Below are 20,109 nucleotides of genomic sequence, written 5' to 3'. Positions count from 1 at the left end.
ACTGAATTTACAGGTTAAAAAAGAACAGATGTATTAAAGAGAATGAGATTAATTGAGTCACATTCATTCATGATATGCATGCACAAGACTCCTTCTCCAGCGCAGAGGGCTGAGAGCCTGCATGTGCAAGGCTTTCATTGGTTCAGCCGTCTAGCCTATGATTAATATTTTGTAATAAATAAATAATGTGGCTTATCCAGTCTAACTATTGTTATTGGAATGAAAGGATAACATTGTGGTCGTTGTGCTCACTGTTTTGGAGATGCACCTTTTCTCATGTACGAGGAAAAATGCCTCCAAGATACAATACTCCATTCAGTCCCTTTGCTAGAAATGCTCCACAGTTGAGCTTTGTTCCACCTCATTATCAAAATGACAGTTCTTTGTATTAAGCACTTACAGGTGCTAGAAAACACTGTCATAAAATAAAGCTTTTTCACTGTGTTCATGTGATTTGATTTTGATGTGAGGGCTGCACGGTGCAGTGGTTAGCACTGTCAACTCACAGATAGAAGGTTCCTGGTGGTCTGGACATAGGGGGCATTCCTATGTGGAGTTTCCATGTTCTTCCTGTGCATGCATGGCTCCCCACCAGGTACTGCAGCTTCCTCCCAATGTCCAAAGTCCAGGGTGTAACTCGCCCAATGACAGCTGGGATAGGCTCCAGCCTAAATTCGCTTGTTGCAACAGCACAAAGACAAGCAAGAAGGCAAGTACAAATAGAAATAGGAATAGATCAAAATAAATATATAATGAAATTAGAGTTATATACAACTGGTAAACAAAAGAGACATTAGTACCAATCTTCAGTGACATGGTATGGGATAAAGGGGCATATATGCATGGCAGCCACATTTAGCAAGATGAAATGGTACAGTATAAAGTATGAAACAGTGCAGTATAAATAAGGTGCAAAATAAAAAGTGCATGTATACGTATATAATGCAGTATGATATGGAATATTAAGTCACTAACAGTGTATATTACAGCAGCAGAAACAACATATCAGACGTAATGATAACCTAATACAGTGCAGTAGTATGGAGGTAAGTAGTAGTATGAAGACATAACACTACATGGCAAAGATGACAGTCCGTGGCTTCCACTGCTGTTGTACAGTCTGATGGCAGTGGGCACAAAGGAGCGCCTGAAGCGCTCAGTTCTGCACCTGGGTGGGATGAGGCCCTGGCTGAATGAGCTGCCCATCTGCCACAAATCATCGTGGAGAGCGTGAGAGGGGTTGGCTTTAATTTTGCCCCTCATCCTCCTCTCAGCCATTATGTGCGTGATACTTGAATAAGATATAGAGATAATGAAGTTTTTCATTCAATTTGAGCAGGGCTATGCATATCTAAAAATGAAATACATCGCATTTAATTTGATTTCTTTATTTAATTGGTTTTATTTATGCATTTATCTTAAATATTCTATAAACGATGAATAAGGCAAACGAGAAATATTTAGTTACTAATGTACTAATAACAAACAATCGAAGGGCCAAATTAAAACATCATAAACCAGTGAGTATCATTGATTTAGATCAAGGCAGTTTTTCTGTGAATGTACCCGACAGTCCCCACTCGGGGTGAATTTCACACATATCATGACGTCAAACGCCTGCGCCGTTTTTAACCACGTGGGGACGTTTTTGCAGAGGTAGCAAAACATCCGCAGTGACGCTTGCTTGTCTGTCAGTGAGCATGAAAAAAACTTTTTCTGTTTCTTTGTGACATTTAAAGAATCTCAACAAAGACCCGCGAAGGTTTTGATATCAGCGTCTCTTCTTCTAGACCATGCCCCACGACCCCGACCCTCCTCCGGCTAAAAGGTTCAAGCCGGGGTCTGTTTTTTTCCGTCTCGATAAGAATAAGCCTGGAATGCTGCTGCCTAGAAAGGGAAATGCAACCACTCCACTAGACGTCCAGAGGAAACAGCTTCCTATTTACCAGGCCAAACCTCAGCTACTGAACCAACTGAGACAGCTGCACAATGCTATTCTGATAGGTGAGATACCCATCACTACTGTGAGCTAATAATGCTACATCGTTAGCCGCTGTTGTGCTAATTATTTAAAGGGGAAATACACCCTGTAATAGAACTATGTTGGCAGCTCTGTAGCATTACACAGCTCAGTTTTAATTATTTAATTTCACCAAAATCCTTTTTTATTCACAGCTGAGTTACATTTTAATTACAGCCCGAGTTTTTATTCCAACTAAATAAATGAGTGGTTTCATATCTTGCTCTGAAATGTGACTTTTACTATACAGATTGAAAGTGTAATGCAGCACTTCAACTAAACTACTGAAAATAATTTAAATTAATACAAAGGCACACCTGGTCTCCTATAAAAGTAACATTCTTAAACATAAGATTATGTCTCCTGTATGGACTATGTTATTTTAGCCATACAGTGTTGGTAATAAGAATGTTTTTCATTTAATGTTTTAGTATATTTTAGTGTAGTATATTTTTTACTTTCATATTTTAGTTTTGTGTATTGCTAACTTTCTAACTAGCATTATGTCTCATGCATCAGGGGAGACCGGCTCTGGGAAGACCACTCAGATCCCTCAGTATCTGTATGAGGCCGGCATCGGACGACAGGGCATCGTTGCCATCACTCAGCCCCGTCGAGTTGCTGCGATCTCTCTGGCAGGAAGAGTGGCAGAGGAGAAGAGGACTCAGCTGGGCAAACTGGTACGCACACACACAGGTTTCACACATAGGTGCTGTAGTACTAAAACCAAGTTTTCTTGCAAATAGACAAAAGTTATGTTTATATTACCTGCTATATCAACATATCACAATATTATTCATCTCACTTCTCAACATGTGCAATACTTCTTTACTTATCTTATTAGTTCTGGACATATTTCTTTAGGATACACTTATTTATTTATTTTTATATGCCTTTTATTGTAATGTTGCACTGTCCACTTTGCTGCTGTAATGCTGTAAATGTCCCCGTTGTGGGACGAATAAAGGATTATCTTATCTTATCTTATCTTATCTTACCCTTCAAAACTATTAGTGTGTACCGTTGATGTGATACGAGCCTCACTTCCTTCCTCAAAACCTTTTCAAAGCTGTTCTGTCGGAACATTTTAAACCCTGTTTACTGCAGTAGCCTTATTACTACTGTTACAAGCTTGCAGTCGCCTGCCTTTGTTTTGCATTTCAGCGTTTCTTGCTACATTAGCACCCCTGTAGATCAGTGGGACAGTGTGAAACCAATGTGTTTTAGAGCTTTATCAATATTGGATTTGTAAAACAGATACAATGCAATTATAGTAGAGGCTGATTACCAGTAAAGTATATTTTTGAGCTGTATTTTTCCTCTGATTTTGCAACTTTATTAAAGAATATAAAACAAAATTATGATCTTTCAGCCAATTGTAGTACAGACTACCCTCTGATCAGCTGTGATGCTCTGCTACACGTGTGTAGACAGTGCTGAGAGTATTGAAAACTATGGAGGCAAAGCATCTGCTGGAAGAACCACATGTTAACACCATTTCTAAATCATCCCAAACATTGTTTCCTGCATTATATGTTCCATAAAAAAGTTGTAATTTTATTTCTGGAACAACAAATTGGGGACCTCCTTACAGAAAAATAGCTCTATAGCGCTCACTAGAGGATGAAACTTCTGCAGGGAACCTTCAATCAGCAATAATTATAATAAAAATCTAATAAAAATCTTTATTTTATTATGTTGTTGAAATAAAGGTTAAAGTAAATGCACAAACTTTTCCTTTCCAGGTTGGTTACACAGTTCGATTTGAGGATGTCACCTCTCCTGAGACGAAGTTGAAGTTCATGACAGATGGCATGCTCCTGCGTGAGGCCATCGGAGACCCCTTACTGCTGCGCTACACTGTGGTGGTCCTGGATGAAGCTCATGAGCGCACCGTGCACACTGATGTGCTGTTCGGCGTGGTTAAGACGGCTCAACGCAGGCGCAAAGAACTCAATAAGATCCCACTGAAGGTAAGAGGACACTTCCTGTTGTCATGGCTTCAATAAGATGTTTAACTTTGGCTGTGTGTAATGTGCGTCTTCTTTGTGTCATGTTACCTGCACAGGTCATAGTGATGTCAGCCACCATGGATGTGGATCTGTTCTCTGAGTACTTCAACAAGTCACCTGTTCTCTACCTGGAGGGCAGGCAGCATCCCATCCAGATCTACTACACCAAGCAGCCGCAGTCAGACTACCTGCAGGCTGCACTCGTCTCTGTCTTCCAGATCCATCAGGTACTTTTCATATTTGTCCTCAACAGGACAGAAAATTAACTGAACAGAAAAGTGCTGTACTTTTTGTTGTACTGGTTTGCGAAAGAAAACATGGTTAATAGACGACAAAAATCATGCATATCTCCAGCAAAGATCAAGATAAATTAAATTGTATGTTTAAAAACAAAAAAAACAACAACTTTAAACACATTTATTTAAAGCTCTTATGAGGAACTTATCATTTGTTTTGATTTTCACGACAAAGTGGCACCTCTTATATCTTTACTCGGGTCAATCTCGGATCCCATCGGCTATAGTCTGAGACGATACAGCCTCTGTGTACACCGGTGAACGTGCCAGGCGGCCAGCGATAATCAACTTCCAGTCAAGACTTCCTTTTCCGCGTGCTGCATTGTTACAGAAAGAGAAACCGTTTTTCTTGTGATTGACTTGTTATTAACGGCTCTTACCTTTGCCCAAATTTCAACATCATGATGCAGATTTGTAAGAAGTAAAAATTCAAGCTTTGTCAGGTCTGTCCTCAAGAGGAGAAGAAAACTTTTAAAATGCTTGTTTGTTGAACGGAGGTCGGATCGATCTGATGCATTCGAGGAAGTCGGGAAATCTCACCCCTTAACGGCTTTCGTGACACAGCGTCAAGGGAATTCATCTCAACTTTAATTTTAGATCTAGAACAGATTGTTAGCTGTTAGCATGCAGACGTCTGTTTATAGAGATTAATGAGAAGCTAAATCGTCGTCAGATCACGCTGATGGGAGCCGGGATGGCATTACGTCGGATTACGTTCCACCTGGATTTGCTACGCCACACATACGCCTCTGTAAATAGAGATTACTCCGGGGTCGACAATGAGCACAATTTTCCACTGGCAATCTGGGCCAGTAACTTTCCAAATTCACTGGCCCTGAAATAATCTGTTATTTTGGTGTTATTTTAACTTTATTTCTCCTTTTTTAAAGGTTCTTATTACTAAATATGTGTTAAATTGTGTAACTATTATAAATAATTATATAATACCAAAATAATCATGTGGGTAAAACTAAAGAGGCTTCTTTTACCACACTTGGTTCAGCAACTCTGACAGCCACATGAACTAGTAATAGCTGCAGCTGCGTTACTTATACGGTGTGTTACCGAGCATTACTGACGCTGTTCAAATGTATGTGAAACTAGCGTGATCAGCCCGTGACTGTAACTTTTTAAAACGAAATCTTAACGTCTTCTACTTTCTGTTGGCACACACAACCTCACGCCGCGTGTGCGCTGAAGGTGTAGCCGTTAAAAGTAAACAGTCTGCGGCACGTCTGCGCCGTGAACGGTCCGTTTATGTAGCCACAGCGTTACCGTGCACCGGGACGAGGTGCCGCTGATAACGGGAATACACACTTAGCTTGCTAACGTCAATTAGCGTGTTCTAGAATGACAGCTGCTCTGTTGCGAGTGCAGCGACTAGCGTTTAATGTGTTGTTGACAGCAGTATCCAGAGTACCTGCAGTGGTGCTGACACTGGATGGAGATCACTGCCTTAGTACCTTTGTTGAAGCACATGCACGGCTTACGCTTCAGTTAGACTCAACAATACTGTGACATGATTCTTATCGTTCTGGAAATACATCGAGATTTATACAGTGGCCTGTTGGCCTTGGTGGAGCTCTGCACTCTCCTGATGACCTCTTTGTTTCAGTTGAAAAAAACCCTGATTTTTCTTGCATAATCACTCACATGTAATCATACCCAAACAAACATAGGCCCCCTTTCCTTTAGCATAATAGGAAACACAAACCTGTGACTCAGGCCTCCCTGGGTGCATGTTCGTGCCCTGCCATGATTCCTCTTGACAAAGGAACAAAACGAGGTCTTGTTGTTTGTGCACAGGAGGCACCTCCGTCCCATGATATCTTAGTGTTCATGACGGGTCAGGAGGAGATCGAGGCTCTGGCCAGGACGTGTCGAGACATCGCCAAGCATCTCCCTGACGGCTGTGGTCCCATGGTTGTTATCCCTTTGTACGCGTCGCTGCCCCCTGCACAGCAGCTCCGGGTGTTCCAGGCCGCTCCAAAGGTAAACAAAAAAGAATAAAGCAGGAGAGGAAGTGAAGACGGAGGAAACATTTGGGGAAGAAATATCCACATTCTCACACACGTTAGTGTTTGTTTTCTTTTGGTAAGGCTGTTTGTGTCATAATTATGTGCGTCTCATACAGAATGTTGTCCTGTCTAACTTTTTCCAGGGATGTAGGAAGGTGATCCTCTCGACCAACATCGCAGAGACGTCAGTTACAATCTCTGGGATCAAATACGTCATAGACACGGGGATGGTGAAGGCCAAACGCTTCAATCCTGGTGAGATGATTCAGTCCTGAAACAGATTCTCCATCAGTGTCTGTCCTTGTACTGGACAGTCAACAAAGCAGACAGAGAGACAGACAGAAAGAGGGGGCGGGGCCAGCAGCTGTGTGCAGGTGTGTTGGGGGGACTGAAGGGAAGCGATCAGATTAAAGTAGTTTGTGAATAAAGACTAAATAAGGTGAATAAGACAATAAAAGTGTGAAAGTAAGATATAACCATCCAGGCTGAGTAAGGGGCCAGACACGACAAACAGACGCGAGGTGCACCGCACTGCCTTCTGTTGAAGGCTACGTCCCGTTCAGACGGAGTGCGTTTTAGCAGCTGGGGGCTTTTTTCCCCCCTGTTGTTAAGACAACCACCGAGTCATTAGCTGTCAATCTAACAGTTCCTGTTCCCACTTATTTTGGCTAGCTAAAATACTTAACTTTGTGTTCAATAGATGAGTTTTTTCTGCATTAAAGAACAGACAGGCGGATGACGCTTTCTCTGGCTCTGATGGAGGGTGAGAGGCTGACACATTAAACACGGGGAAGCGGAGATCGGTGTGGGAACATGAGACCCTCAGAAAGAGGAAAGATCACGACAATCACTCGATGTCGTCACTCCCACAGCCTCTCCATTCATCTGATTGGACAATGACAAAAAATGGCAATGATGTCTGCTTTGAGTTGAAGTTTTTTAGCTCAAGGCGCTCAGAGCGTTTCCTCAAAAACGTGAGGCTCACTGAGCTGGAAAACGCAAGGTGCTCAGCAACGCAAATGCAGCGCACAAAAAGCTCCCATTGAAACCAACGACCAAAAGTCTGATCCGGCCCTAAGTCTACATGTGATGTGCTGCTTCTCACAGGAATCACTGATATATGTGATGAATCACGATTAATTAATTACAAAGCCTGTAATTAATTAGATTCATTTTTAATTAATCGCCTGACAGCACTAAATGTGGCTGTTACAGGAGTCAATTTTACATAGCACATTCACTTTGCTTTTAAGGCTTTGGTAAACATCGACACTTTGATACTTTTTCAAAACTGTGTGTTTAAAATGATCAAACAAGCAGATCTACGGTCAGTTTTTCTACCCAAAATGCCTTGGGAAAAAGAGAGAGCAGCACTGGTCGAGTGACTTTTAGAGCCAGCGAAGAGACTGAGCAGCGTTTTTGGGAACAAAGCAATGAATCGCAGATTTAAAACATTATTTGTGACAGGACAGATTTACACGCCCACACGTCTGCAAAACTTTCACACTTCAGTCCTCCTGCCGCTCTGCCCTCTGTCACATCTGCAGCGCTTACACAGCGGACTGTTTTTTTTTTACAGTAAAAGAGGTCTCAAGTATCTTTTTTTTTTTTTGCACAAGAATCTTGTAGAAGCTTAAAATTGTGTTATTGTGACAACCCTGGTGAAGTATCTATATGTGCAAAAAGTGATCCCTCTTTTTACTGTAGCAAAGGCTTTTACAATTAAGTCCTCAAAACAAAAATTTGTAACACAAACAGTATGATGTGTTTTTTTCCCTTATTGAACCCGTGCTGTGCCTCTCTCAGACAGCGGGCTGGAGGTGCTGGCAGTGCAGCGGGTCTCTAAAGCTCAGGCGTGGCAGCGAGCAGGCCGAGCTGGCAGGGAGGACTCGGGCTCCTGCTATCGTCTCTACACTGAGCAGGAGTTCGACAACCTCATCCCGATGACTGTGCCTGAGATCCAGAGGTACTGCAGCTGCTTTTGCTCCCACACAGATAATAAAGCTCAGGATGTGCTGATGTGCAGTGAATGCTTGATTTATTGAGGTCACTGTGATTGAATATCCTCTTCTTCTCTGTTCTGTGCCGTGTGTGTGTGTGTGTGTGTGTGTGTGTGTGTGTGTACTGCAGGTGTAACTTAGCCGGAGTGATGCTGCAGCTCATGGCTCTGGGGATCCCAGATGTGATGAATTTCGATTTCATGTCCAAGCCGTCTCCAGGTAAGATGCTATCGATCATTTTACAACAATACAGAGTAGCCAACCAGGGGCAAAGTAAACAGCTACGGTGGCTGTAAAAGCCCAAATTTTGTGGCTTCTGGTACATTTTAATGCCACTGTTTCATCATACACATGCTCATTATTGCTGTCATGATTTAATGAACATTTTATCAGACAGAAATCATGAGATGATTAGTCAAGGACCCAAAGTGCCACAGGAAATCACAACAGTTACACAAGCAGCAAACAGTAATAAACAGTAAAGATCAACAACAGATTATTTTTTGCTCCGCCAACTCAACTAGTTCTGGCCTGTTGTTGCCGAGCAACCCAAACATCCTCCTGCTCTCTGTGTCTCCAGGTGACCACAGATCAGCAGTTTGTATCATGTACATTTACCTGTTTGTTTTAATTGATCACCAACCAGTGAAATCAGAGTCTGTGTGTGACTCAGAGGCACCAACTCGATCACTGTAGACACACACGGGCTGCTGTCATGTTGATTAACAGTATTCAGAACACCTGGCTGAGGCGGAGTGATACACAGAGTGAAAAGTCCCAGTGATGTGTTCTATATATGTACTCCTCTTGTCCAATCAGATTACTTGGTCGAACTAACTGTTCTGTAATGACGTGTAGACTGAACATTACAGTGTAAAGTGAGGCATAGCCTACATTTCCTTCAAATGACATAACCCTGTTAAGATTGTTTTATTCTGTGGTTGCGATGGGTTTTAAAAGTGGCTCTGATATAAAAACAAAACAAAACAATTTATTTAAATGTGAAGCCCACAGATGTCTGTCTAGCATACATGGAAAATGCTGCATCAGGGAACTTTAAAATGTGTAGTGCACAACCGTCAAGTTGCTGCTACTGGTGCTTTCCAAAGTTGCCTGTGTAATGAGGATGTCTCCACTCTGTGCAATCAACACAGTTCATGATGTTTTTGTCGTCAGTTCATTTACTTATATTTATCCAACACTGAAGACTCTTTGCTCTCCACTGTGGCACAGCCTCTCAGCACACACAGTCACATCCTTATAAACATGTGGGGGGCGGATCGATACAGATGGAAAAGCATGTTTCTCTTTATGAGGCTCTCTTTGTTTTGAAGCGGAGGCTAGTGGTGGTAAAATGGCAACATGTTAATAAACTTTCATTAGAAGCCTTATTGATTATAAGAAAGCATGCATAAGCCTACGTAAAGCTCTGCACCCCGCTGGGTTGGTGGCTGGTGTTAACGCGTTGTGTTTCTCCCAGAGGCCGTCCGCTCTGCTGTGGAGCATTTAGAGCTGCTGGGAGCTGTGGAGAGAAAAGACAGTCAGGTCCTCCTCACTGCTCTGGGAAAGAAGATGGCCAGCTTCCCTCTGGAGCCCAGATACGCCAAGGTAAAGTGTTTGGAAATGTATAGTATTACACAAACAGATGCAGTGCTGTTGTGTTTTTACATGAAGTGACAGCCTGTAGCCCACAGCGCCACAGAGGTCACACACATGACCTGGAGAGAAGTCGGTGTAACACTTCCTGCCCTGTTTGCTCCGTCTCACAGACCATCCTGTTGTCCCCCGACTACTCCTGCTCGGAGGAGATTCTGAGCATCGTATCCCTGCTCTCAGTGGACACTGTGCTGTATAACCCTCCTGCCCGGCGGGATGAGGTGCTCGCTGCACGCAAGAAGTTCAGCTCCAGTGAAGGAGACCACATGACCCTGCTCAGCATTTACAGAGCATTCAAGAAAGTCAGCGGTAATAAGGTGAGTAGACGAGTAGCTGAGAGGGGGAAGGAAATGTATGTGAGCAAGCAGATATAAATATAATACTGTATCTGTTCGTTTATAAAGGAGTGGTGTCGGGAGAACTTTGTCAACAGCAGGAACATGGGTCTGGTGAAAGAGGTCCAGGCTCAACTCAGAGAAATCTGCCTTAAGGTACACATCTGATAATACGAATAATGTGTGTGAATGATCTGTGGACGGCCGGGCTGTTTAACTGTCACATTAAATAAACCTGTGCTCATGATTCTCCATCCCAAAGATCGGTCACTTTAACCTAAAAACAGTTTGGCTGCTATGATCTCATGCCATCAGAGGGATTTTTAAGGACTCGCATTATTTTTATAATTACGATTACATAATAGACTGCTGTGTCTGCACTGTGGTCAGGAAGTACAGGGGAGACTGTTTGACTGCTTCAGGGCATGTTTAAAAAAAAAATACATTTAGACTTTTGGGGGTATTTTATTTTATATCGGAGCGTGCAATTAAAGAGACCAGAGAAAATAAGGCTGAAAGGTCGCCAGCTAACAGGGTATTTAGATCTAGCAGGAAAAAAGATGATGTTCAGTTGATTGTTTCTAACATTGGTTTTGGGTCCAACAGGGTTACAGGACTGCAATGCTAAATCTGTACTATTGTAACCCCCGAGCCACAGGGCTACCGCTTCAGGGTCAATGTGAAGCTAAAGATTTCACTTGTTGTGCTCTTGAGCGCCTCCCACTGACGATAATTGGTAATTACAAGAACACTCTTCCCAATTTACCCACACGTCCACGGCTGGCTCCCTTTGTCACGGTTGTAACTCTTGATTTTTCTCGCTGACGGTCGCTTTCCTGTTTAGACTGTTTGCTTCATCTGAGCGTCGAATTTGTTTCTTTTTCTTTGGATTTTCACTTCTTGTTGAAGTTGTATGTGTAGTCAACCATCTTTTCCTTGTTTGTTCAGCCATACGTTAAACCCCAGATTAGCTGTAGCTCTTGTAAACAAAACTCAGGAGCTCTTCCTGTTTCTTAAAGGGACCTATCATTTGTCCACTGTTCAAATAAACCTGTCATACACAGACCTTGCGATAACACAGGCCTGTCCCAGAACGGAACGAAACCAGGCCTGCGTACTGGTGCCCCACTTTGTGATTTCAGATAGAAGCACAAGAGGCGTGACAGGACTGATAGGACAAAATAGTGTGGTCATCCAGCGTTACATAATACATACCCATCGGGCAGCGACGTTGCTTTTAAAGAAATAGAAATAAATATAGAAAACGAAATTGTCCTTTTCCGTCCATGTTATACAACAGTTCATCTTGTCCTCTGCTCTCCTGTTGCAGACATTTTTTGTTGCTGTAACTTAGCTGCTAGCTCTTTGAGTTAGCAGCTGTCTGAAGGTTAGATGCACACCAAACACGCCGTCAAAGCTCCACACCCCTGTCCCCTTCTCCTGGCTGAATTAAAAGGGGCTAATGACAACCCTGACTCCACTCCTGTCTGCACACCTGCCTGAGTGCAGCCAAACCTTCTCCCCACACACTCCACACTGATTGCTCCTAAAGAGGCTGGGCTCCTCTGCTTTTTTCCCACACTATTTACATTCAATTCCATTTTGTCTGCTCTGTCTGACCCGCACCCACTCACAGCTGCATTTCTACAACATTTAATTTGCTTTAAACTGCAAAGTGGTGCAATGCAAACTCAACAGACCAAATCAACCCGCACAGCAGACGAGGGGGGCTGTAAACCTGGATTTGTTGTTTGAGGATGTAGACTGCAGCCTGTATAAAGGAATGAGTTTAATAAACACTGACATCCTGTTGTTTTACTAGCTGAATCTGAAGCTGGAGTCATGTGGGGCTGAAACGGGGAACGTCCGCCGCTGCCTTGCTCACGGGATGTTTGTCAACGCCGCAGAGCTACAACCTGACGGCAGCTACTTAGCTCTGGACACCCACCAGCCTGTGGCCATCCACCCCTCCTCCGTCCTTTTCCAGGCCAAGCCAGCATACGTGGTCTTCAACGAGCTGCTGCACACGTCCCGCTGCTACATGAGGGACCTGTGCTTGGTGGACGCCGACTGGCTGCTGGACGCAGCGCCCGAGTACTTTGGCCGCAAACTCCACCAAAGCAAGAGCTAACCCAGAGAGAAACAGGACTGAGGTAAATCTCTGCAAGGACGCCTTCCTTAACTGCGCAGTGACAATACAACTGGAACAATTTGGATAGACATGTATTGATTTCATACCAGTGCAAATCAGAACAGAACACTTTTCTGTGCAAATAACTTCTCTGGATTTCACTACCTCCCAGCTGACGAGCATTTGGCACGCAGCAGGAATCTGCAAATTTACGCCTCACAACTTTGACTTCCTGTTCAAATTTTATAAACTGTTTCTTCTGCCTGACAACTTTGCAACCTGTTAAACACCTGAAAAAGAAAAAGATGTCATGCATCGGTTCTTTCATCATTTGCATGCATTTAACAGCACTGTTAACTTCACAGATTTTCTAATAAGCAGTGTCTTCAGCTGATATCAGTTATCTGTTGATTATTTCTTAAAAATCATATCAGACTTGCTAGAATGCCATTCTCTGTATGTTCATTTTTAAATAAGGACTTAATTGTGAAGCCACGTACCCAACAAAATTTTGAAAGCTATAGTAGACATGTATGTGGCTTTTCTCTTCAGCTTCACTCGACCTCTACATTTTTAACCGAATCTTAAGCCCCTTTCCCACTGATCAAGAAACCCTCTAACACCCGGCTTTGTTGCTTATAACCCTTTTCCACCAAAATCAGCGCCTTGACGCAGGTTTTTCAGACCCGGGAAGACCCTCTAATAAATGCCGATTGTCTCTTTTCCCATTGCCAGTGAAGTATCCTCCTTTTGGTCTCTTTTCTGCTGCGTCACCATCTGACGTCACAAACACGCCGGAGACAAACTCGGCGGCGACAAATTTGGAACGATGTTCGGACGGAGACAGGCGGAATTTGTAGCTGAGATGACGATGAGTCGCGGAAGTTACCGACGGAGCATAGCATTGTGCCGGAAAGGGGGCGGAGATTAGCGTGTCGACACAGGTTTTGTGTTCCCATCATTGCCAATTGGAGCCGAGGCGATAAACACAGGTCTACTGCAGGAAAGACACCTAAAGAAGTATACTTCACTGGCAATGGGAAAAGAGACAATTGGCATTCATTAGCGGGTCTTCCCGGGTCTGAAAAACCTGCGTCACTGCACTAATTTTGGTGGGAAAGGGGTATTAGAAAGCAGCTTTTTGTTGATTATTCCCAACATGTTTCAAGCAACACCTCATACAAAGGTCTTTTATAAATGCAAGGACAGAAGATTTGTCTTAATCTATAAGCTAATACGATTTAACAAACACGAGAATCACCAAAGCTGGAGTTTAAATAGGAAGTTTTTATATGTCACAGCGACACGATTTCACTTTGATAATTACTTAACATGAAGCACTCATCTTGTTTGCCTGTGCATGCCTTTATTTCACATCTATGATTGTATCACCAGGTCCCTGTACATGCACATCAGGAGAAGTAGCATGCCATGTTCTCCAGGTTCTACTCTTTGCTGTCGTATGTTACTCGGCCCCCACACGGACTAACCGTCGATGTATGCTGACAACAAATGTATGCAATGCATGGAGTTTAGAGTTAATGATCTGAGCACTCAGGTCGACGGATGCTCCTCTTGTCTTTTTCTACACTGGACTCAGGATTGTATAGTAAAAACTGTCATGTGAATTAAATACATAAAGAGTTTCTAACTTTTAAAAACATGGAATTCATTGCTGTAGAAGTTTGTCAGACTATGTTACAAAGAGGTTGTATGTTCATCGTTTGATTCTGCTCATGTATTTATAAGATTGTTTTTCAGTTTCTAAGAAAAGGTAGACCTGTTAAGATCTGCATGTCATGAGTTTTGATTGCACGCCTTTAACGAGTTTATAAGAGTATATTTAATATGATTTGTTTAATCTTACATAACTGCAATTGGTTTAATTTCTAATAAAAAATCGGTCACTGTCCCACAGATCAGGTTTACATGTGTAAATTAAAGATTCAGAGGCTTTGAGTCCCGTAGATCTGTCAGTGTGAGACATAGAGCTGCAACATATCAGACCTAAAAGCTTTCAGAATAAATGTTCCCGTGTATTTTGAATGTTACAGAAAGCAAAGTAAGATTATCAGGTTTTTCAGTTTAAGATGAGTCTATACTTCAGTGCAGTGTATTGATTGAACAAAGCATTGAGATGTATTTTAAATGTTTACAACTTGGCTCTATGGCCTGGTGAGAAACAATTTCACTGATTTGTTTTATTAGGACACCTTACTTTTCAAGTACATCTTCCAGAGTATCTCCATTTCCATCAAGAGATGAGTGAAGCTTCTGAAACATACTGAAATGCAATATTGACACGTGTTAAGTAGTTATATAGAAACTGAAATTAAAGGGAGCTCCTGAGTTAGTTATGAGAACAGCTCCATCTTCTGGCAGCAGGACTTCATTACTAAATGATGCAACCAGTTAACCCCATTATGCTGAATTATGCTATACTTGAGATAACCCCATCCTTATATCCAGCTGATCCAATTGATTTTATGTCACCGTTTTTTTAAATCTAATGGTGCAGGAGAACTTATGTGTGGGAAACTACTGTGATTACATGAGATGCAACCCTTCCTTGGCGTGATGATGTGGTGTGTGTCCTCTTTTTCTCTTGTGGACAGATGGTGCATACAGGCCTCTAAATCTATGGTTCTCCGACTGTTTTTTTTCTTTTTGTTAGACTCATCAAGGCCCCCCATTTGATGATATTTTATGACAGAGTTTTCCATGTGAGGGGATTTTTGCTTTGAGATTTTATTGCAGAAAGGTGGAATGTTTTAATATTTTTTGACAGTGAAACAAAAATAAGAACCCCTTTGTATCATAGTAAGTCATACAAGTTTGCTGTTGTTTCAGATGAAGACGTGTGGAACCTGTAACCTTGCTCTTTAAAGCCACATGAGACGCTGTCAGTTTACAATATTATTACCTTTTTTTTTCCGAAACGTAAGTAGATTTACTTTAATAATTTATACTAGACCCGTTATTCGTATAATATAACTACAGTCGTATTAGAGATACAAATAAAAACTCAATTTTATTTCTATTGCTGTTAAAATATTACATCCGGTTCAGAGGTCATAGTTTCCATAGGTCAATGTGTCCTTCCACACGTGTTTTCTGTAATCTGCGAGAAGCAGCTGTAACAGGGAGCTAGCCGGCCGTTGTCAGCTAAACTTACCTACTTACTAGAAACTTATATAATATTTATAAAATCATGCTAAAGTCAGTTGTCCGTGCGGTGGGAGCCGCTGTTCGTGTCTCCTCAGCCACCACGTCCACTGCCCGGGCTCTGCCGCTCAGCTGTCCGACACTCTGCACTCCCAGCTCGGCTACGACGCGGCCCTTCACCCGGTCTCTGTGGATGCTGAGTAACAACGGAGCCTCGTCAGGATACAGACCGAAACTTTTCAGTTCAAAAGCGTTGAATCCCTCGCTATCATGTGGATGTGGAGGACTGCACACAGAAGGTAACATTACGTTTATATAGAAGTCCTTAGAATTGCTAACGTTAGCTAGCTAGTTTGACTTGCATCAGGCAATATTGCGTGGTGAGTGAGTAACACACTGAAGCTAACGTTAGCTGCTTAGAGAGGACCTAAAGTTAAACTGTTGCTAAATTAATCGTTACTTTTATCGATTCATTAAACCTTTAGTCTTACGTCATTTGGGTCTTTTGTCTGAAATCTGTCAACGATCTACGAGCCACAAATTCACGTTTGCATCCTCTGTCTGGTACCAAGCAGCTAAAGTTCACCTTGAAAGATGTGTTCAGTTGTAGTTACCGGAATAAGTAAATTGATATGAATTAAAGACCGGGTATGAAATCAAACAAACATGAACAGCAGTTGTTAAATAATATACTAAATTTGAAATGTTTATGGTGACGTGAAATATGATGAATAACCAGGGGTAAAGGCCAGTCACTGGAGGACTAAAGCATTTTTTAATCCAATACATAAAATGTTATTTGACAAATGCTATCACTCAGTTAAGTCTTCTTCATTATAAAAACAATTGAAGTTGATCATCGGCCTTTGAAAAATGTTTTTTTTATATTGCCCACAAATAAACTTTTAAGGTAATTAAACAAAAGCATAATAATATTGTGTGTATGGTGTGGTAGATGCCCATGATGCATCACTGGCAAGACCTAAGCTTACATCAGGAATCACAGATTAGTGGGGTTAAATGAATCAGTTTCCTCACTTTAAAATGTAGTCAGAATCTTATAACCTGCCTTTTTTTGTTAACAGGTGACAAAGCGTTTGGCGATTTCCTTTCTGATGAGATCAAAGAAGAGAGGAGGATCCAGAAAAACAAAAGCCTTCCTAAGATGTCTGGAGGATGGGAGCTGGAGATGAACGGCACAGAGGCGAAACTCACGAGGACTGTTGCTGGAGAAAAGTAAGGCTGGCACGGTTAATGATTATACAGTACCTGCTGACAAGTTGGGAAAATTAACGATATGTCTCTTTTTTGTTCCTTTTTACAGAATCGCTGTCACATTCAACGTCAACAACAGCATCCCTCCTAACTTTGAAGAAGAGGCAGAACAAGGACAGCAGAAGCCTGCAGAAGAGGAGGTGAGTCACAACACACCTGTTAAGGTGTCCACAGAACAAAGAGAGGCTAATTTTTTAAGTTGCACAAATTGCACAGTTGTCCAGGAAATCCTGTTACAAAGCTGAGTCTGATCCTCGCTAACAGATCATCACACAGGGCACTGGTCAACCTCATGTACCGTGAAGCGGTAATAACGTAAATATGGTGACTTATATGTGATGTGTGCGACTCTGGATGACGTTATGAACCCAGACACAGCAAAGTATGTTTTTCTGAAGTATCTTGAAGGGCGAATAATCTTTAATTTAATTGCAAATGAACACAAACAATATTCCCAGAGTCATTGCTTCACTTTTGGTCCACACAGCTTTATTCATGTGGTTGAAGAGATGTTCATAAAATGTGAGTCGTGACTGCATTGGCCTGAAAAACATGTTTATGACAGAAGTTGACTGATGAATATTGATCTGAACATAGAAACATGTAAGTGATTCAAATGTTGTGTCTCTTCACAGCCAGAAATTGTGTCAACACCCAACTTTGTTGTTGAAGTAACAAAACAGGCTGCAAAACATTCCCTGGTGTTTGACTGCCACTTCCCTGAAGACGAGGTAAGACTGTTTTCATTCATGCCGATGTATAATACTGACGGAAGCAGCATCTCTTTCACCTTCCTGAGTAAAATATAACATTCTGTCTTGCACTTTATAGATGAGCCACGGTGAAGGAGAAGAGGAGAGCGACATCTTTGCCATCCGTGAGGTCAGTTTCCAGCCTGAGGGAGACACTGACTGGAAGGAGACCAGCTACACGCTCAACACAGACTCTCTGGACTGGGTAAGACTCGATACTGTATTTAATATTAACAGTTACTGATAATAGCTGGGTTTAATCCTTTTAACTTACTGTTGTTTTCAGGCTCTGTATGACCACCTGATGGACTTCTTGGCCGACCGCGGGGTCGACAACACGTTTGCCGACGAGCTGATGGAGCTGAGCACGGCCGTCGAGCATCAAGAGTACATCAAGTTTCTGGAAGACCTCCAGGGATTTGTCAAATGTAACTAATGTTAGATATTATCTCAATTTCAAAGTTCTTTAATACACATCCTGGCATAGTTGGAGGTGTGATTGTACAATGATGTTGCAGCACTGATTGATCGATTGATTGACTGATACCTTTGGCACTCTAAAGACACTTACAATCCCTGGCTTTAGTGTCAGTGACTGTGAGCTGTGCTACCAGCGGTGGTCACATAAACAGCTGCAAATATGTTCTCTTTGTTAAAATGTGAGTTTATTTTTCTGTAACTTAAATTAAGAATATGAAGGTCATAAATAATGGAGGTCATGCCAATGTTCAGAAACCATTATTACAATAAGATGTCTCAATTTTAGTCTTCACCACAGTCTGTCAACATGGTCGAGTCAATATTTGAACCTCCTGAAGCCAATAAAGGGAATATTTGTGATTTGAAATCAAACAAGCTCTTAAAAAATGTTTTACAGAATCAGTCCCCACTTTTCAGCTTGACCATCCTGCTCAGTCTTACTTCATCTGGTTTGTTACAGGAGTTCATGTTGACTCACATTGATTTGACTCCGTTTGACTCTGTTATATGTGAAGACTAAATTTGAATGGCAAACAGCAGCATGTCGTCAGAGAAGGGAAGATCAGTGTCCAATAAAACAGTTTGATATAAACGGATGATTTTATGCTTTTTTTACTGGAAGAGAAGAGGACAGTAAGTTCTTACTGATGACATTTGATATGCAGAAGTGACCAGTTTTAATAAATAATAAACACCCAGTAAAATAGTGACAAATTAAAGCCCTCTGATTGGCCTATTTGAGACCAAAAGTGTAAGCTTAAGATAAAAATGTTATTAAAATAGTTTAATTAATAATGTTGGTTTCTGATCATAAGACCAGTATCTCTTAATGATCAATTTGCAACATTTTTTCTGATAAGAAGTAAAGAGACAAGTTTAATCTCTCTGCTGTAAGAGACTGACTTTGGAAAAACTTTTCAAGCAGTTATCTGTTGTGTCAATTTGGTGAGTCTCTTAAATGTGTAGAGACCGTTTCACAAGGAGTCTCAATTCAGAATGCTCCCTCCAGGTTTGTGTCACTGATTAAAACAAGATGTAGTTTCCTCCCTCAAATGGAACCAAGTAAACATCTCCAACCTCAACTATAAGTGTACATTAACATGTAAACCAGCATTCTTTACATCATTTACCACAAAACGCTGTGATGAAAATATCAAATAAAAAGATTATACAAACAAAAGGTGCTTTTTGACCAAAAGTACCAGGAACTTCTCTTAAAGGAACTAAATGGTTCCTGTGGCTCATTGTTGTCTGCGTTTCCACAGCGGCCTAAAGTCCCGAGAAGATTATGCAAATCAGGCCAGTGACGTATGGAGAAGCAATTAAAGTAACTGCACTACACCGCCAGTCCAGTAGGTGGCGGCAAGAATTAGTTGAAGGCCATACAACAAAGATGACGCCAGAAAATGCGACAAACGGGACGGTATCATTTGTACGGCACTACAGTTAGCCTGTTAGCATGGAGGAGATTCAGTGTGCGCTGTTTCTGATCGCACTTTATTGCACTGCAAATAGATTAATTGAATCAACACTGGAAAGGAGACATCTGTTAAACATGGCAGGTGAAATAAAACGCTGTGAGCACTCGACCAATCAGAAACGATCAGCACTGCAGGCCCCGCCCTGAAAGTTCCTGGGACCTTTGGAAAGTACTACCCCCCTGCTATCGAAACGCAGTTCCTCAAAAGGTTCCTAGTTCTTGGGGAAAGTCCCTGCTGTCAAAAAGCACATATACACAAAATTACTTGAAAATAAGTGTAAAATCGTACCCAAGCATTATACCCAAGCATTATACCAGTAAGGGGCTATCAACTGGGAAAAAGGTTTCAGTTATAAAAGTTGTATCAAATTACATAAATCAATCCACTGTGACAGAAACAAACAGACCCTGGAGGAGACGTTTGTCTGAGTCATGGCATCTGTTTACAATCTTTTCAGATTTTAGTATGAACAGACCTTATTGTTTGTG

The 20,109-nt window shown here is 41.8% G+C and overlaps 2 protein-coding genes across 2 annotated transcripts; both read left to right on the top strand.

Moving 5' to 3' along the window:
* The first annotated feature begins 1,719 nt into the window (after positions 1-1,719).
* On the top strand, positions 1,720-12,841 carry dhx33 (DEAH (Asp-Glu-Ala-His) box polypeptide 33). Its single transcript, XM_069666751.1, has 12 exons — positions 1,720-2,004; positions 2,540-2,700; positions 3,766-3,993; positions 4,089-4,259; positions 6,135-6,320; positions 6,490-6,601; positions 8,153-8,312; positions 8,477-8,565; positions 9,827-9,954; positions 10,116-10,319; positions 10,407-10,493; positions 12,160-12,841. The coding sequence occupies exons 1-12, from the start codon at positions 1,794-1,796 to the stop codon at positions 12,466-12,468; spliced, it is 2,046 nt and encodes a 681-aa protein (XP_069522852.1). The 5' UTR covers positions 1,720-1,793; the 3' UTR covers positions 12,469-12,841.
* A 2,725-nt stretch (positions 12,842-15,566) lies between these two features.
* Positions 15,567-18,732, top strand: c1qbp (complement component 1, q subcomponent binding protein). Its single transcript, XM_069672082.1, has 6 exons — positions 15,567-15,932; positions 16,719-16,869; positions 16,958-17,048; positions 17,544-17,639; positions 17,740-17,865; positions 17,947-18,732. Exons 1-6 carry the CDS (start codon positions 15,680-15,682, stop codon positions 18,094-18,096), a joined length of 867 nt encoding a protein of 288 aa, XP_069528183.1. The 5' UTR covers positions 15,567-15,679; the 3' UTR covers positions 18,097-18,732.
* Positions 18,733-20,109: the final 1,377 nt, after the last annotated feature.

The sequence above is a fragment of the Semicossyphus pulcher genome, unplaced genomic scaffold (assembly GCF_022749685.1).
Source record: "Semicossyphus pulcher isolate SPU_LCO1_2020_fin unplaced genomic scaffold, fSemPul1.0.p SCAF_10, whole genome shotgun sequence".
Classification (NCBI taxonomy): domain Eukaryota; kingdom Metazoa; phylum Chordata; class Actinopteri; order Labriformes; family Labridae; genus Semicossyphus; species Semicossyphus pulcher.
Note: the sequence above shows the minus strand (reverse complement) of the source record. Positions and strands in the feature narration are given on the sequence as shown.